The sequence below is a fragment of the Eschrichtius robustus genome, chromosome 11 (genome assembly GCF_028021215.1).
Source record: "Eschrichtius robustus isolate mEscRob2 chromosome 11, mEscRob2.pri, whole genome shotgun sequence".
Lineage (NCBI taxonomy): Eukaryota > Metazoa > Chordata > Mammalia > Artiodactyla > Eschrichtiidae > Eschrichtius > Eschrichtius robustus.
In genome coordinates this window covers 21507912-21528166 of record NC_090834.1, presented here as the reverse complement: position 1 = coordinate 21528166, position 20255 = coordinate 21507912, and the positions used below count along the sequence as shown (strand labels likewise).

Here is a 20255-nt window from a genome sequence, read left to right as displayed (position 1 = left end):
GCCATAATTCATCATTGTTAAATTATTTAGCTTCCTTTATCATTCTTTTAACCATCTTTAAGATATATTGGTGACTATATTTGAGATACAATACAGCCAATCTTGCATTTAGTCACTATTCCAACAAATATCAAAGTGAATTTCCACTTTCACAAAGACAAACCATAGGAAAGAGTTGGGGGTATAGTGATTTCATTCATTCTGGGTACTTGTTAAGCACCTAGTACTTAATAAGTACACCCAGTACTGTTCTAGGCATTGTTCTAGGTATTGGGGATATAGTATTGAACAGATAAGGTTCCTACTCTCATGTAGTACAGTTTATTGAGGAAAGACAGAGTAATAAAATTAACAGATAATAAAAATCATTTTATGTAGTTCTAAGTGCTGTGAAGGAGATAAACAGGATAATGTGATAAAAGTAGTAATGGTAAGTAGGAGGGGGTTTAGGTATGCATTGTTTACAAATAGGAGCCAAGCTTTAATTCTGTCATTAACTTATGACCATAAGCAAGTCATTCTAGATTTCCTTATGTTCCTAATTTCTAAAAGGGAGGTAAATAATGCCTAATTTAGCTTTTTTGAGATTTTTTGATATATAAAGTTAAAGTTTTTTGTTGTTGAAATTTTTTCATAGGTATAATAATGTGCATACCTCTTAGGTGTAAGGCTCAATGAATTTTTACAAAGTGTATTTATTTTTGTAACTACCCAGAAGAGGATAGAGAACATTACCTGCCCTCAGGGAGCCCCACCTTGTGTCCCTTTGCAGTCATTTTTTCACCCCAGATGTGATATATCATTCTGATTTATATCATCATGAAGTTTAGTCTTACCTTTTTTTCTGATAGCTCTGTTGAGATATAATTTACATACCACACAGCCATTTGAAGTGTACAATTTAATAGCTTTTAGTATATTTGCATAGTTGTGCAGCCGCCATCACAATTTTAGAACAATTTCGTCACCCCAGAAAGAAGTCCCATACCTGTTAGCAGTCGCTCCCATTTATTCCCAGTTCTCCCTCCCTCAGCCTTAGGCAGCTACTAATTTACTTTTTATCTCTATAGACTTGCCTTCTGGACATTTCATGTGAATGCAGTCATGCAAAATGTGGTCTGTTGTGACTTGCGCTGAGCATAATGTTTTCAGGGTCCATCACGTTTTAGCGTGTATCAAGGACTTTATGCGTACAATGCTACATTTTACTTTTTCATCAGTTGTTTCCACTGTTTGGCTGTTGTGAATATGCTGCTATGAACATTTGTGTACAAGTTATTGTGTATCTGTATGTTTTCATTTCTTTTGGGTATAAGCCTGGGAGTGGAATTGCTGGGTCATATGTTTAACTTTTTGAGGACATGTGCATCTGATTTCTAAAACAATTATATGTCATTTAACATTCCTACCAGCAAGACATGTTTTCTCCACATCCTCACCAACACTTGTTAATATTTATCTTTCGGATTGTAGTCATGATAATGGGTGCGAAGTGGTATCTCATTGTGGTTTTGAGTTGCATTTTCCTAATGGCTAATGATGTTGAGTATCTTTCCATGTCCTTATTGGCCATTTATATATCTTCTTTGGAAAAATGTATTTTCAAATTTTCTGCCCATTTTTCAATCATGTTTTCTTTGTTGTTGAGGTATAAGAGTTTTTTTTAATATTTGTGTGTAAATCCCTTATCATATATCAGATATATGATATGCAAATATTTTCCCCTGTTCCATGGGTAATCTTTTCACTTTGTTGATGGTGTTAAATTTGGTTTTAAATTTGGATGAAGTCCAATTTATTTATTTATTTATTTTGGCTTTTATTGCTTGTGCTTTCGGTGTAATGCCTTAGAATCATCTTGCCTATGTTTGAAATACATAGAAATGAATTCATGAGTACTTCCTTTTGGCTTCTTTTTGCTCAAACTTATGCAGGTAGCTGTAGTTTGTTTTTTCACATTGTTGTGTAATGTTCTATTGCATGTATTTACCACAGTTTATGCATTCTACTGGTGATGGACATTTGTGATATTTCCAGTTTGGGGTTATTATAAAATAAGGCTGCTATGAGCATTCTTGAACATAGCACTTGGTGTACATACCTACTAGTTTGTGGGATGTACACATCTAGGAGTGGAATTGCGGGATCACAGCTGTATAGAGCTATAGTAGATACTGCCACCAGTTTCCCAAAGTGGTTGTGTCAAATTTCATTCCTACCACTGCTCTACATCTTCATCATTACATTCACCACTCATTATTATCAGGGTTTCTTTTTTGTTTTGTTTGTTTAGCCATTCTGGTGAATACAGTGAGTACAGTGCATTTTCTTGATGACTGATGATTTTGAGCACATTAGCAAATGCTTATAGCTGTCTGTGAAGTGCCTTTTCACTTGTTTTGCCCATTCAAAAGAAAAAATTGGATTTTCTTCTTCTTATTATTGATCTGTAGGAGTTCTTTACATGTATTGTAAAAATATCTCTCTGTGGTTTACCTTTTTACTCTCTTAATGGTGTCATTTAATGAAAAGACAGTCTTAACTTTAAGCTCCATTTATCACTCTTTTTCCTTACGGTTGTGAATGTATTATTGTTTACTACCTCCTAGAAACTTTGTTTTACCTTTCACATTTAGGTCCACAGTCCATATGTAAGTGATTTTTATAAGAGTCAAGGTTTGTTTTTTCCCGTACGTATTTCTAACTGACCCAGACCCATTTATTGCAAAGACTTTGTACCATACATAGCATCACCTTTGTCACAAATCCAGAAGTCTGTATGTATGGATCTGTTTCTAGACTCTGTTCTGTTCCACTTATCTATTTGTCTATCCTATTGCCAGTGCCACAGTGTTCAGTTACTAGTTGTACCTAAAAAGATTTTTAACTGACGTGTCATAAATAAGTCATAGGTGTATAATAAAATGGTAGGAAGCATGTTTCAAAGACAAGGCAACTCTTGGGCTCCCATGTTACTTAACTTTATCTTTTATCTTTAATCTTTTATGGTATTAGTTGTTAATTGTTACACATTATATACTTTCATAAATTATAATCCTGAAATTGAGAAAAGGAAAATAATTACTTGAAAAAGTTAATACAGAGAGCCATTTAGTTTATAACAGGACAAACTAAGTCTCCAGAAGAGTTTAATATCTGCCAAGACTGGACTTCTCCATTTAAGTCAACGGACTGAGTATTCTGCATATTTCACAGAATAAACCCTCTCCTCCCATGGTATTGCTAGGTGATGCACCTCCGGGATCATTCCTGGGTTGGTAGTTTTCTCTTTGTTTGCTGTATTAACTATACTTTTCCTTTCCTCCCATCTCCCGTAGTTTCCTGTTCTACTTATTCACAGTCCTTTTCTTAATAGAGAGCTCCTGGAGAGGAAGTTCTGGAGATGGAAAATCCAGGAGAGGAAGATCAGCTGTTGAAATGTCTTTGCTGCAAACCTCTATGGGTTGAGGATGTGATAACAGTTTCTCAATGTGATGACAAGCTCTGTAACTCTGATTTATCTTCTAAGCTGGCATTTATAATACAGCTTTTCTTTTGCGTTTCCCACCGCTGCCCAAGTCTGGTCTTTTCAGATTTTCTTCCTTTAATCTTTCATTCTCAGCCACAGGAGGAGCTTCACATCCTCTTCACATTTGCAGTATTGCTGTTTATTTGGTGGTTATAAATGTTTTATCTTTTTTGAGGTGGGAAGGGGGCTTTTTTTTTTTTTTCCTTCAATGCATGATTCTAGTGCAGTGGCTTACTGTTTTGCTAAAATAAAATTAGTAGTGTATTTGGGTCCCTGTCAAAGAGCTCCTGAATTTTTAGCTGGTGTTTCTTTATAGAGGGCCTGCAGATTGTGAACCTAAATGTTAAAGGTAGAATGAAGTTTCTAGAAGGTAGTAAAGGAGAGAATGTGTTCATAACCATAAGGAAAAGATTGATAAATTAAACTTTTATAATTATAAAGAGGACTCTGGCCCTTGGCATCTTTGCAGAGGGTTTGTAGGACCCCTGAAAATCTGTTTCTACATTATTGTCAGTGTTCCTCTGGCCTTTGATTCTTTCCTCATGCTTTGCTTTTTTTCCACCTCTCCTAGATGAGCAGTGTCAATCATAGTTATTTTAATGACCTTGCTTGCAAACTCCAGTATCTGGATAATCTATGGGCCTATTCTATAGTCTGTTTTCCCTTTTTGGGGTGGGGGGAGGGGGTCAGGGGCTCATTTGGTCCTATCTGGTATACCTGGTAATTTTGATTGAATGCCCAACATTGTATATAAAAAGTTATAGAGACTTTGGATGGTGTTATTTTCCTTTAGAGAGGATTTAATTTGCTTTTGACGGGCAAAATATGTGCAGATCACCTTGATAGAGTTGAGCTGGGTTTCAGGCTTTGTTAACGTTGGTCTCTTTCTGGTTTTCCCTCATTGCTAGTCTGTAGCCCTTTAGGGGTGTCATCTGAAAGACAGCATATTTACTGGAGCCCGTCTGTCTTAGAGGGCCTTGAACTCCAACCTTTGACTGCCAAGCTGCAACAGAGTGTTAATCTCTCTGGTCACCTCTTTACCCTCTTACAGCTGCTTTTTGCTTGTTTCCGTATGTGTACATTTTAGGAGTTGGCAAATATCTTGAGGGAAAATACACATAGATTTTGAAACTTTTCTGTTTACTCCTTTTCAGGATCTTGTCCTTTCAAGCCTTGGATGCTTTGGCAGCCCCAAAGTCTAAATCTGTGTCTTCTTAGCCTGATAGAATACTACAGGCTCTGCCTCTATTCCACTCTACTGGGAATATTATATACCTATTTTTTGGCATATAAAATAAGCAAATACATGATATACACACAAAGATATGTTTTTCTTTCCACTTCTTTCTTTCTTTTTTTTTTTTTTGTTGGCAATAATCTCAGATTTTATTCAAAAGCAAGACCACCCACCCCAATTACTCTGGTTATCCCTTCATAATGAACATATCCTACTTTTACAAAATTTTTCCTTGTGTCTACTTCAGTGAATTTAAAAATTAATTTATTGTCTCAATTCTCTTCTAATTGTTTGGCTGTGGAAAATTGGCATATTAGATTGCACTGCCTGGACCAGCAACCAGAAGATCCCCTATAAACTTGTTAGAAAAGTAAATTCTCTGGCTCCATCCCACATCTATTGAATCAGAACCCATAGCGGTGGTACCCAACAATCTAATTTAACAAGTCATCCAGGAGATTCTGGTAGAAACCATTTGAGAAACACTGACATATGAGAAACATGTGCTATTTACTTAATGGACAGGCAGACATGGAAGTGAGGGAATATATCAAATAAGAAAATAAGCAGTGGCCCAAGTGCTTTGACTCTAAATGGGTATAGAACAAGAATAGCCATGAATGAGACTCATAAACTGGTTCTATTCAGATACATATGAACTGCCCCTCTCTTCTGCTTGATTTCCATGGGCTTACGTTAGTGTAAAACCCCAAGTACATTTGTCTTGGGCAGATCTGTAAATTCTTCAGCATATGGACACTGTAGAGAAAGAAGTAGGATTGACCATTTCCTCCTAATCACCTCCCAGGCTGCATTACCCAATACGCAGTCTGTCTACGCACATGTTTCTGTCATCTGCCAAGCAGGGGCAGAAAAAAAAAAAGTAATATATAAATATATTTATATAAATAAGTACATTTATATAAATATAGATTTTTATATAAATAAATATGTATAATATATATTTTTAAAATCTTCATTTTGGGTAATTTTTTTTAAAGTACCAAAATGGTCATTATTAGAAAAAGCAAAACATTTTTGGCCTTCCTTATATCTTTTTTTTTTTTTTTTTTTTTTTTAAAGAAGTCAACCTACCATTGCTTAAACAGCACACGTGGTAAGCTGCTCTTTTTTCTTGAATCTTTTTTTTTTAAATTTTAATTAATTAATTAATTTATGGCTGTGTTGGGTCTTTGTTTCTGTCCGAGGGCTTTCCCTAGTTGCGGCAAGTGGGGGCCACTCTTCATCGCGGTGCACGGGCCTCTCACTGTCGTGGCCTCTGTTGTTGCGGAGCACAGGCTCCAGACGCGCAGGCTCAGTAATTGTGGCTCACGGGCCCAGTTGCTCCGCGGCATGTGGGATCTTCCCAGACCAGGGCTCGAACCCATGTCGCCTGCACTGGCAGGCAGATTCTCAACCACTGCGCCACCAGGGAAGCCCCCCTTATATCTTTTTATGACTTTGTATTGTTTTTAGTTTGATTGCTGGGACTAAGGCACTAGATATAATTTTTCAGTGCCTGAGGCCTTATAGGGTTTTAATCTGGCTGAGAATTCTCCACTTCCACTTCTCTCTTAAACAAAAGGTACATATATCCTTTTGCACCTTGCTGTTTTCAGTTACCATTGCTTAGATGTACAGGTATTCTAAAATTGCTTTTTCAGTAAGTAATTTGTAATCATATTCTTAATTCTATGATTTCTAAGAATTTTGATAATAGAACTTTTATTTGTTTTTTTTTTTTTTTATAATAGTATTAGTTCTTTTCCCAGGGTAAAAATAAACTATTGCCCTAGACTGGAAAGAGGAAGAAAAAAATCTATAATTTTCTGAGATATTTTTTTATTAATTTTTTTTTTTACGAATACTGTTACAATTTTTATAGCTTCCAGTCTTTGCCCTTGGGGGTGACATAAGAGTTGATTTGGCTTGCCAAGTCTTAAACCTGTCAAAATCAAGTGATGCTTGTGTTCAAACCTGATTGAGAAAGAGAAGCTTTCACAAATTTTATTAGCTTGAACTTAGAATAACTTCCCTGGTCTACACCTAATTAACTTCCATAACCATCTACATCAATATACTGTGTACTGTTAATGAGAGAAACAATTTATTCTTGTAACCTTTCATCTTTGTCCTGAAAGAGCTGAGATTCTAAAAGAAGCCAGATTTCCTTCGTACTCTCTTCTCACATGCCAGACCTCAAAAATTGTAGGTTCTTGATTTTTTTGTGACCCAGTTAGGCAAAACATTGATGCTATTCACATTTGTCATCTAACCCTTCTCCTCAAGGGCTTCTAACTGGATCCAAGATCTGGAGGGATGTTTGTTTCATAGAAATATATATATATTTTTTGGCCATGCCACGGACCTTGAAGGGTCTTAGTTCCATCTTAGTTCCCCTGACCAGGGATTCATCCCAGGGCCACAGCAGTGAAAGTGCCGAGTTCTAACCACTGGACCTCCAGGGAACTCCTGAAATATTCTAATTTGTGGGTTCACAGACTTTTTCTGTAAAAGGCTGGATAGTAAATATTTCAGGCTTTGCAGGCCACATGGTCTGTTACAGCTATCAACTCTCCCATTGCAGCATGAAAGCAGTCATGTGCAATACCTAAACGAATGAGAGTGTGTTCCAGTAAAACTTTATTTACAAAAACACGGCATTGCGTTGGGTTTGGTCACTGAGCCATAGTTTGCCAATCATAGTTAACTGGAGAGGAAAGAAAGATCATTGTGGGATATATGGCACTTCAAAACCTTCCTTTCTAGACTAGAGACTAGAGTAGATTTGAAGTTTTCAGTTCATTTTCAACATTAAAAAAAATTAGACTTTTGTGTAATTCTTAATATACCACAAAACAACCATTGCTCTGTCAACTATTCCTCAAATTAATACTTAGTACAAAAAAACTGTTAGAAAATAAAGAATATTTTGAAATTTAACTTTGTAACCCAGACTTATTTTTCTTTATTGGCTCATAGTACAGAAAGAATTTTTATTATGAGAGAAAATAAGGCATTGTTTTCATTTGTAAACTTATTATTTGTTTGCTTGTTTAGAAGGAGGATACAGCTGTGAACTTTGTGAGCTTTCTTTTATGTATTAGTCAGCCAGATGGAAAGAATGATCATAAAAAAAGTTAGATGGGCTAGCTCTGATGGCCAAGTTTTAGAAGACATATACGAAAATGAATAATCCTAGAATTTAGCTTCAGTAACATCCTTCGTTATATACATTTCATCTTTATAGCCAAATAGTCACGTAGAATTTTTACATTTTATCTAGAGTTTAAAGTCATTTTTCTTCCCAGTCTTCTCAAAACCTCCCAAGTCTTAACTGCAGTTACTTAAATTAGTTCTGACCAAGAACAACAAAATGAAGAACAGTAAGGTGATTTGTACATTACAGTTAGCTTTCAAATCTTTTGACCTATAGATTTTCAGTTTTTCCTTTTTTTCTAAAGTATACAGAAAGGGAGAGTCATTCTTTGTAGGACATTGCACCCATCTTAATAGATGACATTCACTTGTCTTCTGTCACAAATGTCCTTGCTATTGAACAAAGACTGTCAGAATAATATTTAAAATTAGTACTTTCAAATTGATTTCAAATCTTTTGGCTTTGTGCTAGTAATATTTTCCTTTCTCAACTCATTAGAATAAGAAAAGAGAATTAACTTTATGATCTGTACACTTATGGATTAAAATTCACCTCATTTATCTCCAAATATTACTTACTTGTCTTCATGCTTGAGGAATGGATATGTACTAATAACTCAAAATTTTCAGTAATTCATATAATTCACATCAAAATTCCTGTTTGAGTCAGTAAATATTGTTTTCAGTCTTAATGTCTTGGGTTTACTTATCTAATACTTAGTTTAGGTAAGTAAAAACTTATTTAAGTTTTAAAGTGTGTTATTTTATAGACTTTTGAAACAGATGCCAGTTTGTTTAGGTCAAAACTTTGGAGAGAGTTTTTTTTTTAAATTTTCATTGGTGTATAGTTGATTTACAATGTTGTATTAGCTTCAGGTGTTCAGCAAAGCGAATCAGTTATACATATACATATATCCCTTCTTTTTTTTTTAGATTCTTTTCCCATATAGGCCATTACAGAGTATTGAGTAGAGGTCCCTGTGCTATACAGCAGGTTCTTACTAGTTATCTATTTAATATATAGTATTGTGTATGTGTCAGTCCCAATCTCCCAGTTTATCCCTTCTCCCCACCCCCCCGCCCCCGCAATCCCCTGGTAAACATAAGTTTGTTTTCTACATCTGTGACTCTGCTTCTGTTTTGTAAATAAGTTCATTTGTACCTTTTTTTAGATTCCACATATAAGCAATATCATATTTGTCTTTCTCTGTCTGACTTACTTCACTCAGTATGACAAGCTCTAGGTCCATCCCTGTTGCTGCCAATGGCATTATTTTGTTCTCTTTTATGGCTGAGTGTATATAGGTACCATTGTATATTCCATTGTATATAGGTATCACATCTTTACCATTCATCTGTCAATGGACACTTAGGTTGCTTCCATGTCCTGGCTGTTGTAAATAGTGCTGCAATGAACATTGGGGTAATGTATCTTTTTGAATTATGGTTTTCTCTGGGTATATCCCCAGGAGTGGGATTGCTGGGTCATATAGTAGTTCTATTTTTAGTTTTTTAAGGAACCTCCATACTGTTCCCCCTAGTGGCTGTACCAACTTACAGTCCCACCAACAGTGTAGGAGGGTTCCCTTTTGGAGAGTATTTTTTAAAAATAAAATAAAGGATGTGCTTCTAGCTTTATGACATAACTTGAATTACAGAGAATTTTCATTTCTTTGCATTTTTGAATTGTGTAATAGAGTTTTAAAAGTTATTAGGCTTTTGCCAAGTTAAAAACGAGGTAATGTTCATTTGCATATGTGCTAATTTTAAGAAACTGTACAGATTAGATTCCTTGCTACTATTTTGATTTCTTTTGATAATGAGAATATTAGAATTAATCATTGTTTTGGGGGGATACATATATTTGACAGAACTAGAAGAACAGACTCGAAAAGCTCTAGAACTGGACCAGGAACGAAAACGAGCAAAAGAAGAAGCAGAAAGGCTTGAAAAGGAGCGTCGAGCTGCTGAAGAGGCCAAATCTGCTATAGCAAAACAGGCTGCCGACCAGATGAAGAATCAGGAGCAGCTGGTAGGGAACCTGGGTTCTGTTAGGGGAAAGGAAAAATTCAGACAAAAGCATGGACAAAATCGGTCCCGCAATTTCAGAGTATTTATTCTCTGAGCGCAAAGGTGTTGGTTAATTACGTTTTCAAATCTCCTCACTGTGGTATGTGTGCAATCACTGCAAGGAACTTATATCTTTTTATTCGAATGTATTTTAAAGCAGTAAGTAGAATAACAAAGAATTATGAAAACCATAGACTACATACATGGACCATTTTCTGTATTCAGACAGAGGAATACCCACCATCACAAATGAAATACCAGTGTAAAAATAGACAATTTGGAGGTTGCAGTATTTAGTACAGTAAATAAATGATCAGTATTGTGCAGCCACTGCCAAAAGTGTGTTGTAATGTATCCAAAATCAACAGTAAAATTTTGTTTGCTAATGAGTACCAATAAAATAATAAAATAAGTTCAAATAATGGAAACTTAAAAAAAAAACCACCTTTGTAAAATTAAGTATATTATACCTTCTGGAAAGCAAACCAAAGAGACAAGTGTGGAAACAACAAAGTGTGGAAATAAGCCTAAAATGTTTATTTCTTCTTTTAAAAGGAAACCTAAAAATAAAACCATAAAAGATACATGGAGCCTGTTGCTAACAAAAGATTCTGATTTGCTTAGATTTTGTATAAGCCACTGGCATGTTTTGCTTTAGATAAGTTGACAATTACGTATATTCTAAACCCCGTAAGATAACCGTAGGTTAACTGTAAGATAGATCATAATTGATAGGGTTTTTTTGTGTATTTAGTGGACTTGCAAATAATGAGGAGTAGGCATGACACCTAGAAAATTTGGGATTTAAATATTGGTTTAGGCATTTCCTTGCTATGTGTCTTTGGGTCTTTCTGCGCCTCAGATCCCTCCCTTTGAGAAAAGGAATAATACCACCTAATAGTATTGTTGGGGAATCAAATGAGATTATTTGACAAAGTGCTGTTTAAATTATAAAGTGTTATGTAAATAGAATTCTTTTTCCTTCTGTAGGCTTTAACAGATACTTTATTGATGAAAGTTAAAAAATAGCTCCCGAAAACGAATAACTACGTGTATATAGAATAATAAAAATTTTTTCACTTTGTCTCATTAGCTCATTATACCTAGTACAAGTAAGATATTTATGCTCTTAAAGAAATAGTTCCTTTTTTTAAACAGAAGACTATCTAAGAAAAACATATAACACAGTCCATGTGGGAATTCCCTGGCGGTCCAGTGGTTAGGACTCTGAGCTTCCACTGCAAGGGGCACAGGTTCGATCCCTGGTCGCAGAACTAAGATCTCGCAAGCTGCACGGCATGACCAAAAAAAAAAAAAAAAAAAAAACAGTCCATGTACATTAAAGCTTTTTTGACTTAATATAAATGACTGAAAATATATTACTTTTTAGTATTGGTAATTGTTTTGTTTATTTTAGGCAGCAGAACTTGCCGAATTCACTGCCAAGATTGCGCTTCTAGAAGAAGCCAAGAAAAAAAAGGAGGAGGAAGCTACTGAGTGGCAACACAAAGTAATCATTTGTTCATCACTATAAATTATTGAACATCTATTTTGTACCCAGCCGTATGTGGAATTTATAGAGATAAACATAAGATGCTGTCATGATTTAGAGGGGAAGAGGTACCTCTGTATGAATGTGTATGTACTGTATTAAATACTAGTCTAGTGATAATAAGCTAAGTACTTTGGGAACACAGAAGAAATGTTTAATTTCTGAGGGAATGAGGCAGGTGTTGGGGAAACCCTTATAAATTTAAGCCGGCTCTTGAATAATACATTCAGTTTGGGGGTAGAAAAGATGGGGACTGAAGAGGTAGTCATTCCAGATTGAGGGAATTGAATGAGCATAGGAAGTATAAAAGCACACGACAGATGTGAGGTCAACTAGTAAGTGAGCAAAACTTAGAGTCTGTTTTCAGAAATTTTGAGAGTTGTGGCTAGAAAGTTAGAGAGGGAATTAAGTTGTGAAAGGCTTTAAAGAAATGCCATGCTAAGGCAAGATGCTGGGAAATATCTGTAGACGTTGGGCTCTGAAGATTTCAAAACAGGATTGTAACATGATCAAGCATGGTTTTATAAAAACAGCTTAGTAATCAGCATGAAGGATGGATTGGGATAGTGGGCAGGATTACTTAAGAGCTAATGACTCACACTAAGGATGTGGCATTGAGAAAAAAGAGGAACAGGAATTATTGAAGGACATTTTGTGGTAGACTCAAAGGGGCGTGGCAACCAAATGATTGGATGTAAAGTTGAATTAGAAGAATGCAATGAAGATGATACTGAGATTTCTGAGTTCCTAAGTAGATGAAACCACTGTTGTCTGAAATGGCGTAAAAGTGAAAAATTAGGCTTTATTTGGAGGGGTAGGGAATATAAGATAATGAGAATTTAATTCAAACTTTAATGTTAACTCTTAAACGGAACTATAATAATAACAGTTTTTTACACTCAAAGGTATATAGTTCTCTGATTTTTCTACGACAAAATGTACTTATTACAGAAAGCAGTTTTCTTTCCCTCTTAAATTTTCGTTGTAGCACTTCGGATTTCATAGGGAAGTTTTTGGTATTGAGAGTTATGTATATATGTATATATCAATAGAACTCTACAAAAGGAAAAAGACTTAACTTTTTTGTTAACACTGCTTTCTTTATTAGAATTGTATAGATGCCTTTTAGGGATGATTTATGAACTTAAGGGACACACAAACTTACAAAAATAACATATCACAGAGGCACATCCTGTGAATTGTAGAAATTAGAAAATGCATGCAAAAGAAAAATCACATTCTTGCAAACTGGGATCACTATTTTAACACTGTAGTGCATATCCTTCCAGGATCTTTTCCTATTTGCATATGTGTATACATATACATTTATATGTCTAGAGTGAGATCATACTGTACATACTGTTCTATTTTAGTCAGTTTTCATCTCATCTAATATTAGACGATATTCAAAATTTTTTCCCTTAGATATAATTGACATATAGCATATTTTTAGGTGTACAACATGATGATCCAATATTTGTATCTATTGTGAAGCGATCATCACAGTAAGTGTAGTTAACATCCATCACCATATACAGCTACAGAAATGTTTTTCTTGTGATGTAAACTTTTCAGATTTACTTTCTTAGCACATTTGAAATATAGAATATAGTATTATTAACTGTAGTCCGTATGCTGTACATTATGTCCCCATGACTCATTTATTTTATAGCTGGGAGTTTGTACTTTTTAACTCCCTTCTCCCATTCCTCTTCCATTTATGCCTCTGGTAACCATCAGTCTGTTCTCTGTATCCTTAAGCTCAGTTTTTTTGTTTGGTTGGTTGGTTGGTTTATTTTTAGATTCCATATATAAGCGAGATCATATGGTAATTTGTCTTTCTCTGTCTGACTTATTTCACTTGGCATGATACCCTCAAGGTCCATCCATGTTGTTGCAAATGGCAAGATTTCCTGGGACTTCCCTGGTGGTCCAGTGGTTAAGACTTCGCCTTCCAATGCAGGAGGTGCAAGTTCAATCCCTGGTTGGGGAGCTAAGGTCCCACATGCCTTGGGGCCAAAAAACTAAAACATAAAAAAGCAGAAGCAATATTGTAACAAATTCTGTAAAGACTTTAAATATGGTCCACATCAAAAAAAAAATCTTAAAAAAAAAATTCCTTTTTTATAGCGGAATAGTATTTCACTATATATTAATATTTATACCGCATTTTTTTTAATCTGTCCATCTACTGATGGACACTTAGGGTGCTTCCATATATATCTTGGCTATTGTAAATAATGCTGCAGTGAACGTGGGGGGATGCATATATCTTTTCAAGTTAGTGTTTTTGTTTGATAAATACCCAGAAGTAGAATTGCTGGATTATATGGTAGTTCTATTTTTGAGTTTTTTAAGGAGGAATCTTCATACTGTTTTCCACAGTGGCTGCACCAATTTACATTCCCAGTGAAAGTGAACAAGCATTCCCTTTTCTCCACATCCTTACCAACACTTGTTAATCTTGTCTTTTTGATAATAGCCATTCTAACAGGTATGAGGTGTTACTTCACTGTGGTTTTGATTTGAATTTCCTCGATGATTAGTGATGTTGAGCACCTTTCCATGTGCCTGTTGGCCATCTCTATGTTGTCTTTAGAAAAATGCCCGTTCATACCATCTGCTCAGTTTTTAAAATAGAATTAGGGTTTTTTGTTTTTTTTTCTATTGGGTTGTATGAATTATTTATATATTTTGGGTATTAACCGCTTATCAGATATATGATTTCCATATATTTTCTCCCATTCTGTATGTTGCATTTTCATTTTCTGGATATATATATATTTTGCTTTCAGAAGCCTTTTGGTTTGAAGTAGTCCCACTTGTTTATTTTTGCTTTCATTGCTTTTGCTTTCGGTGTCAAATCCAAAAATTTATCACCAAGACTTATATCAAGGAGCTTATTACCACATGTATTTTCTTCAAAAGTTTTATCGTTTCAGGTCCTATGTTCAAATCTTTGATCCATTTTGAGTTGATTTTTCTGTATGGTGTACGATAGGGGCCCGGTTTCATTCTTTTGCATGTGTCTCTCTAGTTTTCCTAGCACCACTTATTGCAGAGACTGTCCTTTCCCCAACCTATATTCTTGGCTGCTTTGTTGTAAACTAATTAACCGTATATGTGTGGGTTTATTTCTGGGCAGACTATATTCAGAATTGAACCAAAAAGTCTTTTATAGCTAATTTGCCAGGCCAGTGTCCAGAGTAGGACTTTGCATTGCATCTGTTTGCTCTAAGTCTCTTTTAAAGTAGGACAGTTCTTCTTTTTATGATATTGGTTTATTAAAAGGACCCACAGATTGTCCCTCCTCCTGTATTTGTCTAATTCCTTTCTTATGGTGTCATTCAGCTTGTCTTTTTATCATCAATATTTCTTGTAAGCTGGAAGATAAACCTAAAAGTTTGAAAGATTCAAGTTAAAAATTTCTGGCTATGATGCCTCATAGGTGAGACTTTCAGATAATTTATCATCCAAACTAGAACACTTTTGAGAGTGAAAGGGGGTGTTGTTAATAATTACACCAGGACAACAGTGTAAAGCAGTACTTTTCCAGACAAGCCAGCACAATATAATTACTCAAATAATTGGTGATGTTGGATACTTCCTGTTGTATTATATCAGAAGACAGTTTATATCTGATTAACCCACCATTAGTTGTTTTAATTGATCATTGGACTAGAGTAATAACAGTCTGTTTCCTCCATTGTCTGGTTGTATTTTATTGTTGCTAAAATGTAATCTGTTCGATGTGGAATTCTTTGGCATTATACTTATATCTGTTTTCTCATCAACCATTTGTACAACAATTTTAGCAACAGTTGATAATCCTTGCCAGAATTAATAATTTTATTAGGGTTTTGCACAGTGGTGTCTTTAATTCTGTCATGTACCTGCTGGCATTCTTCTATAAAAGTAAGCTTTTATCAATAGGTCCTGTTTTCATTACCCTGAAATATAGTTTATATTAGAAAGAAGGGATAGTAACTTGATTTTTTTTTTTTTTTTTGATGTGGACCATTTTTAAAGTCTTTATTGAATTTGTTACAGTATTGCTTCTGTTTTGGTTTTTTGGCCACGAGGCATGTGGGATCTAAGCTCCCTGACCAAGGATCGAACCCGCATCCCCTGTATTGGAAGGCGAAGTCTTAACCACTGGACCGCCAGGGAAGTCCCAGGATAACTTGATTCTTTTAATTACCAATTTTCAAAGTAAGTTGCTGATAAACTTATTTTTTATGTTCAGGCTTTTGCAGCCCAGGAAGACTTGGAAAAGACCAAAGAAGAGTTAAAGACTGTGATGTCTGCCCCCCCTCCACCTCCACCACCACCAGTCATTCCTCCGACAGAAAATGAACATGATGAACATGATGAGAATAATGCTGAGGCTAGTGCTGAGTTATCAAATGACGGGGTAATGAACCACAGAAGTGAGGAGGAACGTGTAACAGAAACGCAGAAAAATGAGCGTGTTAAAAAACAGCTCCAGGTATTTAAAATTTGCAGTTGTATGCACATTTAAATATAGTTTGCATTTTCCCCATTTGTTAAGACAAACTTATTAAAAAAGTAACATTTGATTTTTGGAAGCCTTTACCTCTAGCTGGCCTTGTGATTGGTTTGTAAGTACTTGGCCTACAGTCACGTTATTTCATTTTTTCTGTTGTATGTCCTTGTTACCAGATGTTTGTTAGCCTTTTGTAATGAGGCCTTAATTAGTAAGCTATTATTTAATTATAACGAGCCATGTTAAAAGTAGAACATAAAAATACTGTGTTTAAAAAACAAATTTCGTTTTTAAACAGTATACATTAAAAAGAAATGATAATTTAATAGACTACCTGTATGACATTACATAATCTGAATTTTTTTGTTGAGATTTTTGTAATGGCAGAAGTTCAGTTTATTAAATGTACATAATTAGATTAAAATAGCAAATTTTAATATTATACCTATTAGAGAACTATCAGTCCTCTAATTTTTAAATTGGTGAAATCTTCAAATATTAATAAAGAAAAGAAAATGAGGTGATAGTTGTGATAAATGTATTAAGACTTTTGGAGAAAGCTTCTCTCATGGTGTAGAATTTAGAACTTACAGTAACATTCAATAACAGCTATATTGAACCTTTTGTAAGTCATTTCAAGTATTAGATGAGAAAGTTTAAGGAAATTTAGAATAATACACAAAATCATCATGCGGAGTGTAGAAGTGAAAGGCCATGGGTATTCCTCTCTAACCACTACCCCCCGCCATTACTAAAAGTACAACAAACATAAATACTTTAAAGAAAAAGATTTCACAGTGGAAATTTTAATATACTAAAAAGTCAGAGATTTGTTATATATGTATTTTGTGTCTTTAAACCTCTTCCATAGGTTTTTAAAATCTAAAAAAAAAAGTTAATAATGGTCATACTTTTTATGTTTTAAACATAGGCATTAAGTTCAGAATTAGCCCAAGCCAGAGATGAAACCAAGAAAACACAAAATGATGTTCTTCATGCTGAGAATGTTAAAGCAGGCCGTGATAAGTACAAGACTCTGCGACAGATTCGGCAAGGCAATACAAAGCAACGTATTGATGAGTTTGAAGCAATGTGAGAGCTGTTATTTTGCATACATGTTCTTCATAAGCTGAACCACCAACAGAGAAAAGCAGGCCTTTGCAGATGTGATGGAATGCATCTCACCTTGCCAAAGCACTTACAGCAGTTTGACTGTGGTAGCTAAAAGACATTTAAGGGGAGCTTTTCAACATTAAGACAGTGTGATATCATGCTTGGTTTTCTTTTTCTTTTGGGCCAGGGAATGGAGAACGGTGTTCCTTCACCTCCTTTTTCACATTTTTCATTTTCCATTTTTTTTTTTTCTGTTGAAGATTAACACTAATTACCATGTCTGACAAACGTGTATGTATGATTTAAGCACTTTGTACATTTTAAAGGATGGTGGTGACTTAATGAGTGTTTAGGTAGGGCACTCTGTTTTTTCTTCTTCCATATTTTACCTGCATGTATTTCCATATTCTCTCTCATTCATGTTTTCTCAGTGTGTACTTCTCATACCTTGATATGCCCTGTAACCACAGCGCTGCCACTATACAGATCATTGGCAGTGATTAAAACGAGCATAGGTGGCACGGTGGACAGTCTTTGATCATTGTGTAGAAGATGGCTGTGAATCATGAAAAGGATTAGAATGTTTAATAGTGTAGTGTACAGCTAGTGGTTAATTTTTTAAATCCCAACTTAATAACATTGTTGGATATTTGTTATTTGCTTACTTAATTACGGTCATCTTTGACAGCTGAATTGATTGGTGTTTCATCTCCTGTCATCATTTGGTTTTCTTTGCCCACTGATCTTACAAAGGTATAGACAGCAGGTAGTAAGTAGTTCCCTAGGAAAGTTTATTGATGAAACACTACTGCAAATAACAGTTGTCTCTGAAAGATTCTTTCATAGATTGATTTAGAAAAACAGATGTTTAATAAAAGAAAAAGCACATTTGTTGGTAATTGATTATCATCATTAATAAAACCCTGGACCTTGCTAGAAGGGCAGCATATGAAAACAGCAGTCCCGAGGAGGGGACAGTAATACTACCTCACTACTATACCTGCGATGACTGGTTGTTCAAACACAGTGAAGTGTGTAAGCTATATGTTTTATAATACATAATGATACTGTCAATCATGAAGGAATATTTTTGAGATTTCCTTTTCCTTCAGAATATCTCAGAGTGCTAAATTTTAACTGCCTTTTTGATTTGTATTAAAATTGTTAGCGCTCACTGGTATACTGTCTTCTTGGAGGGGTGTTGTATGTCTAAGGAAGTGTGTGTGTGTGTGTGTGTGTGTGTGTGTGTGTGTGTTTGAGAGAGAGAGAGATATTGCCCTTGTAGCATATGACGACGAATGTTTGTACCTTCATTTCTTGATGTAATTATTACATAATCATTTTAGCATATTTGGTTTCTAAATCATTGTGCTTATTTTTTTCAATCTAACTAAAAATACTTAAATTTGGTTAGTTAATTCTATTTTAGAAATTATAATTTTATAGGTTATATTAATTTCAGTTATGTTTTACAAAGAAATCTTTCCAGTTTGAAAGATGTTCAATATTCACAGGTTCTAACATTTTCTTTATTATAAAACATTTAGATTTGGAGATAAGAAAAGCCTTGTTTTCTCTGTGTGGTTCAGCTACTTTCCATTCGGTATTATGCATTCAAATTTACATTTATCTATTAAAATTGCCATTTTGTTAGACATTTTTCATGCACAATAGATTCAAGTTGTGTCTGAAAATATCTGTGTGCTTTTTTGATTTTGCTGACTTTAAAAGGATTAATCTGGGCAGACATTATGAAAAGGAAAGGTTGCATTTAATATATTTTTTGGATTTAGTAGGACAAAAGATAACTGGTTAACCTTGAAGTGACTGTTGTACGGTGGTTGTGCACATGCTTCAAAACACTGTGGAAGAGGACATTTCTCCTTGCAGCACATTAGAGGAATAGATGATAAGCCCTACTATTCATGGTTTAAAGCATGTGCTCACTCTTCCAAAGCATTAAAGCAATTGCCATAATAGGTGAAAACTTGGATTTTTATTGGATTTTCGTTAATTTGCTTAATTTTGAATTGTGTGCACTACCATTCCTACATCAGTTTGATATCAGTGTTGAAAAATTACCAGTTATATTTGCTGTTTATAATCTATTTGTAGATTAGAATTAAAATGGATTTAATCCATTTTTAAAGCTGTGTGAATTTTTCTAAACAGGAACAACTATTTGCAATATGGGTTTTCATTAAACCAATTATAACTTTTATTATTAGCATTTGAGAAGCACATGTTCATATAGCAATGTAAAAATATATTAATGAGTATTTGGTAAATTCCAGCAGGCTTTTACCATTAGCATAATTTTGTGTTGTACAATTAAGTTACACCTATAATTTTGGATAACATTCATTGGTTAACAATAAAGTGACAAAAGCTCATGCCTTCATGCTTCACTGTTGTTATTTAACATGGATTTCTTGTATATTTCCTGAATATTATAATCTCTATTAGATCCATAAATCATTACATCTTAAAAACGAGAAGTGGATAGGAAAAAGTTCAGAATCCTCATACATTTACTCTTTCCCCCAAATTATACATCCCTTTTGGTATGGAAGTAATAGTGATAATTCTCCAGAAAAGTTAAATCATTAAATTAAATCGACTCTCTTCATAATAGAAAATCATTTAAGATTTCTAGTCATTGCTTTTCTTGTATAGTGAGTGTTTAGTTTTCCTAAGGAAGAAACAGTTTCATTGTCCTTGATTAAGCTCACTATTAAAATGCTAATGTTCCTTAAAGAACTGTATACTAAGTGCTTCTTACTAATTTTTATCACAAAGATTATTCTTCTTAAATAACAAGTGATAAATCTGTTCTAAGCATAGTAAAAGCCAGTTGTCTTCTCAGTTTATAGTAATATTTAACTGTCACTTTATTATTTCTGTTCTCAAAGACAGGTGGTGATCTCTTTATTCTGGTCCTGTTAGAAAAGAAAAGGGAATTTTTAGTATAAGATTTTGCTTTATGTCTAATTAGAGTTCTTTTTTTAAGAACTAGAATTACCACTTAGAAAGTTAGCTTACACTGTATTGGAACACACTCCTGGTTATCATTGGAAAGAGTTCCAAT

General features: G+C 34.5%; 1 protein-coding gene across 1 annotated transcript in view; it reads left to right on the top strand.

Annotated features, from left to right (window-relative positions):
- The window catches only part of RDX (radixin), a 69871-nt gene extending 50311 nt beyond the window's left edge, over positions 1 to 19560 (top strand). The window contains exons 11-14 of the mRNA XM_068554348.1: positions 9797 to 9957; positions 11413 to 11505; positions 15794 to 16036; positions 16986 to 19560. Of these exons, the coding sequence (XP_068410449.1) occupies positions 9797 to 9957; positions 11413 to 11505; positions 15794 to 16036; positions 16986 to 17150 (662 nt within the window). The 3' untranslated portion in view covers positions 17151 to 19560. The remainder of the gene's footprint in view (positions 1 to 9796; positions 9958 to 11412; positions 11506 to 15793; positions 16037 to 16985) is intronic.
- The last annotated feature ends 695 nt before the right edge of the window (positions 19561 to 20255 follow it).